Raw genomic sequence first — 13,513 nt, forward strand, 5'->3', positions numbered from 1 at the left:
TCCCTAATGGTCAATGACAATCATTTGCTCCCAGTGTTGTTGTCATACTCTTTGTGAAAACAAACCAACCGTTCGCTTTGGCACACTTCATCATTTAACTACCACACACGAGTCCTTTGTGAAGGACCGAAAGCAACAATTCTAACAAGAATTTGACGGATGCAAATGGAAGGTCAAGGTTGTGTGCGTGAATTTACTTGGGTTAGTGTTTTCTTCTGTTAGGCTTCTGGGGGTTACAGTTGCAGACTCATAATTATGTTTTTCAGTAATCACACCTTCATCCCCTCCACAATAACATGAGATTATAAGCCATTACACATTACACTGCAAACAATTTTCATCTGTTTTATTTTTTCTTTTGTCTGCACATGCTGTCAAAGGCCAACACTACAAGAAGTGCAATCTTTTTTTTTTTTAGAAGGATCCTCACTGTGTGTTTTAAACCAATTTTAATAGTGTTATTGTGGTGAATGTGTTGCTGTTGAGGCCATCCTTCCATCCATCTATCCATCTACAGTATCTAACCATGACCACAAATAGTGTGTTTATCTCATGTCTTGACCAGTTCATTTTGTTTAATGAAAGAGTTTTGTTATAATGTATTAATGTAGGAAAGAAAATTATAACTTGTGTGACTAAGAACCGTCTAATAATCATGAAACTTAAATTTGCTCAATTACATCTTGGCGCACCCATTTATCCAAAGTTGGGTATCAATAAGTAAGACCTCTCCATATTAGATATAATATGGACCGTACCACTACCACCTGAGAGACCGTAGCTCAGGTGGTAGTGGGTCGTCTTCTGATCGAGAGGTTGGGGGTTCGATCCCAGTACCTGACTATGTGTCGAAATGTCCTTGGGCAAGACACTGAACACTAAGTTGCTCCCAGTGGTTGACTAGCGCCTTGCATGGCAGTCCTGTCCCATTGGTGTGTGAATGTGAGAGTGATTGGGTGAATGAGCTGATGTGTAAAGCACTTTGAGACTGCTTCAGTGTGGTGATAAAGCTCTATATAAAATCAAGTCCATATACCATATAATCATTTGTAGAGTTGCAAAAAAAAATATATATTTTTCATGGTTGGGTGCAGACAGTATATATCTGTGTCATTTTGAATGATGACAACATTAGACATGCTACCACTGAGTTTTCATGGTGATAAATGTCTTTAAGAATATTCAATCTGTATTGATGGAACACCTCAGGGAAGCCCAAAACCAATATGTACACACACATACATGCTAAGATGATAGGATGATACTGTACTATTGTATCTATGCACAGCATTAATCCTTTACCACACTTACCTTTGTATTAGTGCCATGGAGTAATGCTTCTTTTCTCTGCAGTGTTTGCCAAAATCATACAACTGAAAAAAGGAGGTTGAATCATCTTCCTGCATTAGAAAATGTGATTTTTTTTATGGTCAACACTGACATGGTAATCTTTTCATAAAGGCATCGTTCAGCCTTGTGTCAAAAAAATAAAGTATGCAGATGTGTCCTTTATCCATGCAAGATTTAAAAGGTGGATGATTTAAACATGTCTATTTAATTTTTTTCCTCTCCAGGCCCTGAAAAGGAGCATGGGCTGGAAAATGGATGGATTAACATTGTTTTCCGTGTACATTATTAGTATTATTCTGCAGATTTAGTCAATTCAGTCCTATTGTACCAACCATTATACCTCAGCTTACAGACTACTCAGGACAGTTATGATGTTCTGAAGTTTTCGTAAGTTTAACAGTTATTAGTTGGGAAAAATAAAGAATAAAAAAAAGACCCATTCAAACCTATACAGTAAGGGGTATACTGACTTTATACTGACTCCGAGGGGTTTAATCTGACAGTTTATGCGTCCTCACTTGCATTTTTGTTGGGAAATGCAGTTTGTCTAGTTTTCTTTAATTCACCTGCGCTGATAGCAGAGGTACTATAGGGAAATGTAAGCGGCGTTGCAGACGCCACAAATTGGTGAAAAAAAAATGTACAGTTACCCATTTTTTACACTAAAAATAGCCGTGTCTTTACGTCATATAAAAGCCAATATAACTTAACCCCATAATATCTAAAAAAAAAAATGTATAACCATTTTTCTTTTTTTTCTGTTTTAATTACTTTTAGAAATTGCCTCTTCAAATTAAAACAGGAAGTAGGGCCATGACAATTTGTTTTCTGCACTAAAAAATAAAAAGGTTTAATAAAGTTTCACTGTAGAAAACTAAAAAACTAAAAAAAAAAAAAAAAAGAATATGTCTCTACGACTTAAAGGGAATCTTACTGGACAATTGTTCAAAATGACCCAGATATATTATCACATTTGCACATACTTTATGCACATAGAAGAAAAGTAGACTTTTGTACAATATCTCACTAAATATATTTACATGACATACAATTCGCCATCAGTGCAATACATAGGAATGTTGCATATTTACCAAATATTAGACTCTTTCCTTTATGAAGAAAAATAATTCCAATGATAGAGGCTTGATATAACCAATGTGTAAAGTAATGTGTGCAACTTTCATTTTTAACAGCTTCACAAGAAATAGGAAAAATAAAGTCTTCAAACCACCCTATTAACAATCAAATATTAAGCATTGAAAAAAGTAATAGATAACATGTACATCTATATTTTCATACATGTAATGGATTGCGTTTGTACAAATATTTCATATAACTTTGGCAGTTTATCAATAACTAAGTAATCAGAAAATGATACAAAACTAATGGTAAACTGTTGCAAAGCTTCCCGTTCAAAGCTCATGTTCACAGTGGTCACTCAGAGAAGGCTGGAAGCCAATGGCCAGAAAGAAAGGAAGAAAGGTCGAAAAGCCAAACATAAATGAAGACATCTCCACCTTTTCTGCTAAGACTGTTTGCACTGCAGGCTGCTGTCATTGTTTCAACGGTTAAAAAATTTACGAACACCTATGTAGGTTTACATAGCAGTCATTGCCATTTTAAAAAAAACACCGTCTAGTTTCAGGTCGACTTAAAGTACAAACAGTTTGAAGGCAAGGTTAACAGGACCCTGCTCGGTGGTCACTGTGGAATCATGGGAGAGACATGACCAAGAAGAGGACACAGTGCTGTGTGGAAGAATGTGAAGCCAAAAATAACCAAGGTGCAAAAAGAACGAATTTGCAACAATCAAAATGCCACACGGTCAAAAATCGACTTACATCAGACAAAATAATCGAGCAAATTTCAACCATACTATAAGTTCACATTACTCATATACGTAGATTTTCTTTTTTTCCCCACTGGTTTGGCACTTTATTGGAACAAATCTCTCTTCAAAAAGACTAAATGTTGTACAAAAGGTAGCATGTCCCATGAACGTAACTTGTCGAATATAATACTGAATAGTAAGCATACGGTAAGTAAACACTTGTACATACTGTAGTTTTAAAATGAACATTCCAACAGATGTTTTACGCACATGCACAAAAACAAACAAACAAACAAACAAACAAACAAACAAACACAACCCTCTCTCTCCCCCTCTCATGCTTTTTTTGCTGCCTCGTCTTACTTGGGCCTCTTCTGCAATTCTTTGGACGTTCTGCTCCTTAGCCATTTGCCATCTCTCTTTAACCAATAACTGTTGCTAATGCGTGCGCTTCCTCTCCCTCAGTTTTTTATTTTATTTACTTGACCCGTCTATTTAAGACAACACAACTTTTGACATACTGCATTTTTTTCTGCATGTTCCACACTATGAAACTTCTTCCGCTGAACGAGTGTCAGTCTTGAGACGGACAAACTCTTTGGCCACCTCATCATTGGTCCTTTGAGAAAGTATCCTCATGATGGTGAGACCTGTTTCGTCCATGGAGATGCTCTTCATCAGCGGGTAGCAGGCGGAGCAGCTTCCTGTGTCCGTCAGCTCCTTAAGCTGGATGACTGTCATGCCGATGATGCGATCCTCACGGGCAAAGCAGTAGTCCTTTACTGAGATGTGTAGTTCGTAAGACTCTGGACCATGTTCGTTACTCAGAACGCTGAGAAAAAAACAGGAAAAGGAGAAGGTTTACTGTTCAAGTTCTGATAAAAGTGGTAGAAAACTAAATATAAAGCTGTTTTCAGACCAGGAAAGGGAAGTGTTAGCTTGTTTCAGTCTGTCTGAACTGGAATGAGGAATCATAAAGATAGTAAAAAGACCCTAAGGTAATAAAAAATAATTTCTTGAAGTTTAATTATTTTTATCGCCAGCAAAGATGTTAATCACGGGGCTGTTGATATTAAATTTAATAAGAGGAAGATGGTGAAAGCATTGATTTGATGTCAAAATGAGATAATCTTTTTGACGTAAAGCATTCTGACACCACATTGGATGATCTTTATTGAGTTCCAGAAGTAAAATAATTGATGGCGTATAATAAGAGTGGGACAATAGGTGGTGTGACAAGATATCGTTCAAAAAGAGTGTACAAGTGGTATATGTCCCATAAAGACATAGTTAATGTCCAAAGGTCTGCTACCAAAAATTTGTAGACATGCTAATATTGTTGACAATGAAGTTGCTCATATCTTAAATCTGGGCTGAGTAGACTGTTCTAGTTTGACGTTTTGAAAAACTTGTTCATGCAGAGATGGGAGTATTTTTTTAATTTTTTTAGAGAATGTCATGACAATTTTTGGTTTTAAAGCTGCAATATGTAATGTTTTTTGGTTTTATTTGTTCAAAAACATTATAATTAGCACTTTAAATAGGAAAAATGTGATTTATTTATGTTATTTCTTTATATTCACCTGAGTTGAAAAGTCATGCCTAGAATTATGAGAGTATTTCCAGAGTTAGTTTAATAGAAGCAGGGTATTTTCTTTTTATTTTGGGTCCTTTTTGCCCGGCATCGTCAATCAAATCGTATCAAGAACATTGTATAATAACAAACAATAATGAGGTAGACATTTTTATGCACCACGTTAAACAAGAGAAAAGAATCCAGATACTAACTATTGGAATGTTTCGTTGTACTTTGGGGACCAATTGTTGTTCTTGGTCTTGGTGCTGAATTTGCGCTTCTTGTCAGCCAAGTGCGGACCAATGGCGTTGACCTCAACAAATGGCCGGAACATAGCGTTAGTCTGCCAGAGAAGGTTGTTCACTCCAATCACTGAAAAACACAGAAGACATGATGAAGTGTGATTTAAATTAAAAAGCATTTCCAGGATTTGTAGACTTTTTTAAAGGTATTAAACAAACCCGTTGCATCACAATCTCTTTTAAACCCATGATACAAAAACTGTGGAAATAAAATATGTCCTTTAACTTTTTATTAAGAGATGAAAAAAGTTAACCTGGAAAAAACCAGATTGATCTGTAGCCCTCCCTCTAACTCCAGTTCTCCACATCAATCTAGGTCTGTGTCTGGCGAATCCTTTCGGAACCAGGGAGGGACATGAACAGAATGCTTGAAGCTGATTGGGCGAAACGCCTGTCCACCATGATTTGTTTTAGCCAATCACATGGCAGAGACGCTGCTATGGCCACAACATCAACACAGCTCCAAAAATGCACAAAGTTCCTCTCGCTGTTGCTCTTTCAAAAAGGAAATGCTGGATTCTCCTAAAACTGAGCTTATAACAGCTTCCAACCGTTCATCCTCCTGTGTCGACATCTTTCTATTTTGATTCGGAGCTATGCTAATAGCGGTAGACCAGCTAGTTCCTCTCCCCACAACTGCGCATGCACCAGATATGCTTCGGCGCTTCTGCCTTCATCACACCTGGATATCCCGTCCTAAACCACAACACTGCCTCATAATTGGTTCTAACCGTTACAGTTCGGTTTCGAAAGGCAAAGGCGGGAACAGCAGAAGATGGATTTTGGTCTTTGTGAACACCAGGAGAATCCATCTTGCAGGCAAGGTTAGAAAAAAGTCTCTCCAGGTGAAATTGTGCATATGATTCCAAGTGGAACCCATCCAGCAATCATGCAGTCCTTTAGCCAGCTGCTGTGCGCACGCTGCAGCCATTTACTCAGCAGCGGTGAATACTGTAGATATCACTGAGAAAGGATGTCTTTAATTTTAGGTTCAAAAGGAAAAATCGCATATCAAATGCCAGTTTTTTATTCAAAGTGAATTTGCAACATTTTGCTGATTTTAACTAGGGTTCGGACAAATAATGGTTTATTAACACATACGATGTGTCTTCTGTGTCTGAATGCAAATGCTATGGTTTCAAAAGGAAAAATTCCTCAGTTGTCACGGTGAGAAACAAAAAAAAGCTTTGAAAAAGTGCATCACGATGCATCGATTCATTGTAAAATCACAGTTTCGATAATCGTAATAGAATCATGAGGTGCTAAAAGTTTCTCACATACCCATACCCAGATGTGAGAAACTTTCACCTCCTCTAACGGGTATTCTGGCAGAAAAGACACAAACCTTTAATGTCATATTAAGTATTCATGTTGAATGCAGCTGTAAGCGGAGAGTTGCACATGTGTTGCTTCAGGTCAAACAAGGACTTAAAATCCTCACGTTTGGCTCCAAAAACAGCAATGGAGCTGCAATGAATGCAACACTCTAATTCAATTCATTTCAATTCAATTCAATTCAATTCAATTTGATTTATACAGCACAAATTGCAACAAAAGTCCTCTCAAAGCGCAATCAAAATATAAAATGTTTAATAATCAACTAAAGTTTGTTGTGTAGAAATATAGAAATAACCAGAGGTTTAAGGAGTACTGATATATCCTACTCAAGTAGAAGTACAGTTACTTGATTGAAATCGTACTCGAGTACAAGTAAAAAGTAGCTCAATTAAATAGTACTCAAAGTAAAAGTTACGAGTTGCTTTCACCCCCCATCTATATTTTTGGCAATAAATCTTGAAAACATCTCGTGTATAAACTTAAAATGGAAGGGACAAAATCTTGCACAAATGGAACTTCCACAAAGGCATCTGTATAAAATTATTGTGTTATTTTTTTTAAAAAGATTTGTAAATTTTTGACAAACCTTTAATTAATTCAATTCTAAATAAAACAAAAATTCCCAGGCTCTAAGCTACATTTATGAACTCTAAAATGGAAAAAAACTAACCTCCATTTAATGCTGTTTTGGCGCTGTGCATTACGTTTAATCTGATTGGTTGGCTATGATGTGATGCATTTGATCATTTTAAAACAAAAAACAATAATTTACTGTTCGGTGTAGAAATGTAATGAATTACTGTACTTCTTTTAAAACATATCCACTGTTTATACAAATGTGGCCTAAAAGCTTTGAAATGAACTTATTAGAAGTTCTATGCCTAAAAAAAAGCAATATTTTTGCACCATATTCATTTTATTAACTTTTTAAAATGGGACTACTTTACCGTTTTAGAGCCTGTGCGCCGCCATGTTGAAATGATGCAACTGATGACACGAATCGCCCCTTTTAGCCCATTCAGTTCTATGAAGCATTCATGATCATTTAGCAGCTTTTTCAGTCAAAATGACAACTTGTGCCGCTTTGGGTTGCTCTAAAAATCAGTAAAAGTTCAAAAATGATGTAAACCTCTTCTGTTTACAGATATTTGATAAACAAAATCCGTGAGCTGAAAAATTCTGTGATCGCAGGGGGCGACAGTTCCAACTCTGCTGTTTCATAGACGCCATGAAGAAGAGAAGAGCAACTTCGGTTGCCTAGGATCGGACTGCTGCTCAGAGCGGCAGTGATGCTGTCACACCAAGAGCTCAGAGCAGCAGTTTGATCCAGGTTGTCCGTATTTACATTCAACCGGAGCTGCTCTGATTTTGACCGGAAAAGCTGCTAAATGATCCTGCTATAGAACTCAATAGGCTGAAAGGGGTGATTTGCGTCATCAATGACGTCATTTCAAAATGGTGGCACACTAGGTAAATTAGTCCCAGTTTTAAAAGTTAATAAAACAAATATGGTGCAAAAATAATGCATTTTGATAGGCATAGATCTTCTAATAATGACATTTCAAAGGTTTTAGTCCACATTTGTAAAAACAGTGGAGGATCCCTTTAAGTACAAGTTAAATTACTGATTTAGAAAGTACCCATAAAAGCAACCCAATTACAGTAACGCGAGTACTCGTAATCCGTTACTTTCACCTCTGCAAATAACACGTAAAAAATAAAAAAATAAAAGAAGTCATACATCAGCACATTACCTTACAATCTGCTATATACAAACTTGAAATATCTTGAGTAATTCACAAATAAATAAAAGCCCAAAGGTGTTTGTGATTACCAGCAGTAGAAGTAGAATTGTGGCTGCATCAGCCTTATTAGTGGAGTTGAGATTGAGTCTGAAAACATTTCTAGGTGTGAATACATTTGAATAGAAATGAGGGAGAGCAGGTCTGAGCAGAGAAAAATGCTCACCCTTCACGCTGACTTTGTGCTCTCCGGTGCCAGGGTGAGAGATGAGATTCACTTGCATCGACACCTCCCCCACCGGTCCATTGGATGACTGACCTGGAGACACACCAAAACAGCCACAGGAGAGTTGGACAAAACAAGGCAAAGGTAGAAATGCAAGCAAAGCAAGAACTGCAGAGAAGAAAACATGAATGAGCAAAAGAAACCCAGTTGAAAAATGAGAGTGAGGCTAAGTTTATTTGAAATGTAGCAACCGTAAAAAACAATCTATAAACCTGACATTTTTGTGTTCGCTGTGTGTCAAATCTTTAACACTAAACCTAAGAGAAGCCCCCCCAAAGAAAAACAACAGAAGAAGAAAGTTTATATCCACTATTTGGCAGCCTGTTAACAAAACAAGAGTTTTCCTCAGCTGGAGGCTCAACAAAAACAACAAAACCTAAAAGAAAAAAAATAAAGCTAAATAATCTCGCCTTGCCTGAAGGCCGCTCAAAAAGAAGGATGATGTACAACAAATCACAAGGTAAATAATGCTCTCCATGATGGAATCTTCAAAATGACTTTACAAAGCATTCCATCTCGCAGCTGGAACTGAAAAAACTCAAGAGTAATATATAGTAGAGAGAGAGTGGAACAGTGGTTCGCCCACTCTGAACAAAAACAGGAAGGAAAAAGAGAAACAAATGCATGGACACCCAGTATGATTAACTTGTCACTCCAGGTAGAAAAAACTGCAGACGCTATGTCTCCCATTGTCCAAGACAAGTATTCAGCACTACTTTTAGTTCCTTTATAAGTGACAAGAGCAAGAGCTCCATTGGTGGATGAAGGAACACAAAGAGTCAATAGCTCGACATGTGCCAAACACAAATGGGGTATGCTACGAAGCAAGATTACCTCTTATCGCACAAACCTCCGAAATTTAATCAGTGTGTGCTGGACTGCGAAGCTGGTTAACGTCTTATGGAATTAAATCACCATGGTAACTTAGGCTGAATGACTAACCTGGTCGGGACCAGGTTTTGTTCTGGCTAGAATCTTAGCGAGTGCTAAAGTGCCGTCTCCTGACCAATCAGTTCTCTTAGAAAGCGAGCTGTCCAATAAAAGTTGATGTGTGAACACGTCACTGTGTGGATCTGATGTGAGAGAGGATATTTAGACATCGATGCAATCCTTTCATTTACCGATGACATCGTATAGGAAACATAGAGATTTACATCTGATGGACTGATAAAATAAAAGAAGTCAGCTGATAAAGCCTACGTGCATCGGGCACTTTCACACCGATAAAATAGTTCGTTCATTCATTCATTCATTCATTCATTCATTCATGTATTCTGGGGTAATGCAAAGAGCCACAGACAAGTTAAAAGAGAAAGTGAAACTGATCAGTGTCTATTTATTCTCCGTTTATAATCTCACTAAATTAAGTATTAACACTCAACAATTCATGCATTAATTACTTGCTGCTTTTACTGCAGCAACAGTGTTGTTTTTGGTCTGAATTATGGATTTGAATTCTTCATATTTTTGAAGAGTCATTCCTCAATTGTGACGTAAGTTGCTCTCAGGTCCTCTGTGATTGTGATTGGTCTGACGCTGTAATATTCACCTCTGTCACTAGAGAGTGCCGGTTAACCAGACTGAAATCAACACGCTTAACTGAGCCTGTTGTGATCGACCTTCGTAGGACAGCTTCTCTCTGACAGGGAATGTTTGGTTAGAAGAAGCCCGCTAAAGGAGATAAATCCAGGATATAATTATCTAGCTTTGTACCATAGGCCCAAAGAGCCCATTACAGCCAGTGATGAAGAAACAAGTGTAAAGATTTAGAGTGATGATACTCAGAGAGGCTGGACTTGAGGGAAATTAACCCTCGTAATGCCACTATACATTTATTTCAGTCATTGACCAAAGTGGTAATCAATAGTCAGGCACAAGAATATAATAGTGAGTGACTTGATATTAAAAAAAACAAAAAACTGTGTTAAACACTTTATTACAGCACACACGTGTTTCTATTCAAGTAGACCTCTATCACACACACTGGGATGAGAGCACATTGTGCACGTTCCTCTGATAATGTCAGCCCCAGTGTATGAATTAATTCATTCATTAATTAATGACTTCAGCCGTCCGTGCACACAGGCTTCATCAGCTGACTGTAAATCAGTTCATTAGATATAAATCTATATCTTTCCTAAAGGATGTCATCAGTAAATGAAAGGATTGCATTTGTAATTAATAATCTTCTTTATAAACTCAGCTGTCAGATCTGCACCAACCAGGATCTTATAACAAAGGGCAGGTCGTTTTCTAATGCTGCGTTCACACTGGATGCATCACAAAATGTCCATACGTCCAGATTACATACAGTCAATGGATAGATGCGTCCCAGATGCGAAATCTTTCCAGTGAGGTTCGTTCCGCACGTCATGTGCGTTAGCCGTGCGAGTGCGCTCCCGATTTTACGCATATCCGCACATCCGCACGTTCGCAAGAGCTGAAAGTATTGAACTCCTGCAATCGTTTCACATGACAACCAATCAGAGTCTTTGTTGACAATGATGTCAGGCCGTCAATACGGACAATGGTCTGTTCACCCTTTCAACCATGGAGTAGAAGCTGTGTGTGACCACCTGGAGCCGTATGACAGGGCATTTAACCGGGACAGGACTCAGAAGGATTTGGCGTGGAGGAGAATCAGCAAGGAGGTGGGAGTAACAGGTAAAAGTTCTCTCTGTAGCACTGAGCTAGGATAGCATTAGCCGCTAATCACACCGGCTTTTTTCACTGGTGGTTTATGTTTATGAGAGGAGAAAAAGGAGCGCAGCTTCTCGCTTCAGCAGGCAGTGAAACTCACCGAGTTGGATGTGTTGCTGGCGGGCGGTGCTTTGCTTCAAACGCGCATATGAAGCGATTAGAGAAATTTTTTAATTCTACAACATATGCGGCACGTTTCGTACGGCAAATGCGTCCAGTGCGTGCTGGACTACAAAGCTTGCTAACGTCTTATGGAGGTAAATCACCATGGTAACTTAGGCTGAACAACTAGCCTGGCCGGGAGTAGGTTTTGCTCAGAATCTGAGGCAGTGCTAAAGTCCCGCCTCCTGACCACACGTCACTGTGTGGATCTGACAGCTGACAGAAGAGAGAGAGAATATTTAGACATCGATGCAATCCTTTCATTTACCAATGACATAATTTAGGAAAGATATAGATTTATATCTGATGGACTGATCTATAGTTAGCTGATGAAGCCTGTGTCTTCGTATGCGCGGATGAGTGAAGTCATTAATTAATTAATTCATACGCTATAGTGAGGCTGTCAGCATCAGCAGGAACATACTACAGACTGTGAAACAATGTGCTCTCATTCCAGTGTGTGTGATAAATAGGTCTACTTGAATAGAAAAACGTGTGTGCTGTAATGAAGTGATACTGAGCGCTGTCCGTTTATCATCCAATGGATTAATAACATAGATAATCTCACGCTTTTACGCATTAACAGTGTCAGCAGCTTCCTGCCTGCATGGGTTCTTTCATTCCTGCCTTTTCTGTAACAACAGTGTTGTTTTTGGTCTGAATTATGGATTTTAATTATTCATAATTTTAAACTTAAGCAACACCTAACCTGGTCGGGACCAGGTTATGAAGTGGATCAGATCTGAGCGAGTATAAAAGCTCCGCCTCCTGGTGTGCTGCACTAACCCTGTTGCTCTTCGCTGTCATCATGGATTTAAATTCATTATATTTGTTTAAGATCATAAGCTGTCCGTACATTGTAAAGACGCTCGCTTTGCCAGGTTCTCCATTGATTGGTCAGACGCTGCAATTTCCACCCCTTTTATGTGAACGTGCATGTACCGAGGCTGAAAACACTGGGCTTAAATTGTTGTAATCGACTGTCGCAGGACTGCTTCTCTCTGACAGGAAAAGTTTAGTTAGTTGAAGCCCGCTAATGGAGATTAATCCAGGATATACTGTAAATATCTATATTCATAGCATAGGACCCTACAGTCTCAGGACACCTGGAGCTATTTCTGCCTTTTGTAATCACATGAAGAAACGTCCTCACTGAGACACATGGAAACGTACACTGAAAGCAATGCAGGCACAGCTACACTACAATATATTAGTCATGACTGTGTTTATATGTTTATAATGTGTGAAATTGGAAAGACGCAGCAGTGACAATAATGCCTCAGGCCTTTGAGGTGCAGGGGGACTAACAGCTTGGACTTATTATCTGCTCATTTACTGAAAAAGACAAATATTCTTGTGCACTAAGCATAGCAAAACAATTATCCAATGTTTCCAACACAAATGGAACTAAACTAATCAGAGATACTGTGTCTACGGAAAATATGCAAAACAGTCTAGAGACATTTACAGTGTACTGTATATAAATCCAATTTCTGGCTTCAAAATGTCACAGAATTTTGGCATTTATAAATTTCTGTCTTATTTTTTGTTTGTTTAAGACAGGGATGTCAAACTCATTTTACTTCAGGGGTCAAATACGGAGCAGTTTATCTCAAGTGGGCCATAGATTTTATTCAGGAAAATAAGTAATTTCAATAGTACTGTGCCCTAGTTTGCACTTCTATGTATACATAAAATACTAAATTTATAAGAAACCGACAATATCCAAGCAACAAGTGTTGGATATCAGTCCCAACACGATCTTCACTTTAAATTCCCTAGATTTTGCAACCAATTACTATTTAATTAAGGGAATCGTAATTTGAGGAAAATTTAAGGATTTTGTAAGAATTTTTTGTTTTTTCAACTGTTTAACATTAAGAATGACAGCAATCATGCAATATAAGCACCGGGAAGATTGTGAGCCCCTGCAAATGTTGAGTTTGATTTAATGTTTGTTTTTGCTGCTGATTTTAATGTTCTCACTGATTTTTAAGCTGTTGAATGTTTTCTGTTGCACTTTTTGATCATGTAAAGCACCTCTTCTTTGATTTATCTCCTCTATCTGTGTTTTTGTGATCAGTGGGTGGAGTTTAGGAGCCACTCAGAATAACTGAGCACACCTGAGCGCTGTGTCTTCCCTGGTCTAGCCTGTTTATATGTGAAATTGGTTTGTTGGTAAATTAAACTACTGGTGCTTCGGTCAAACTGTTTCGTCTCCTCATT

At 38.1% G+C, this 13,513-nt stretch overlaps 1 protein-coding gene across 3 annotated transcripts in view; it reads right to left on the reverse strand.

The window, feature by feature from the left end:
- Positions 1–2,267: 2,267 nt before the first annotated feature.
- unc13c (unc-13 homolog C (C. elegans)) overlaps positions 2,268–13,513 on the reverse strand; it is a 168,036-nt gene continuing 156,790 nt past the window's right edge. For all 3 annotated transcript variants that reach the window (XM_028475051.1, XM_028475060.1, XM_028475041.1), the window contains 3 exons: positions 8,366–8,458; positions 4,970–5,129; positions 2,268–4,013 (listed from right to left, as the gene is read on the reverse strand). In XM_028475051.1, coding sequence (XP_028330852.1) covers positions 3,728–4,013; positions 4,970–5,129; positions 8,366–8,458 — 539 coding nt within the window. In that variant the 3' untranslated portion in view covers positions 2,268–3,727. The remainder of the gene's footprint in view (positions 4,014–4,969; positions 5,130–8,365; positions 8,459–13,513) is intronic.

The sequence above is a fragment of the Gouania willdenowi genome, chromosome 3 (genome assembly GCF_900634775.1).
Source record: "Gouania willdenowi chromosome 3, fGouWil2.1, whole genome shotgun sequence".
Taxonomy (NCBI): domain Eukaryota; kingdom Metazoa; phylum Chordata; class Actinopteri; order Blenniiformes; family Gobiesocidae; genus Gouania; species Gouania willdenowi.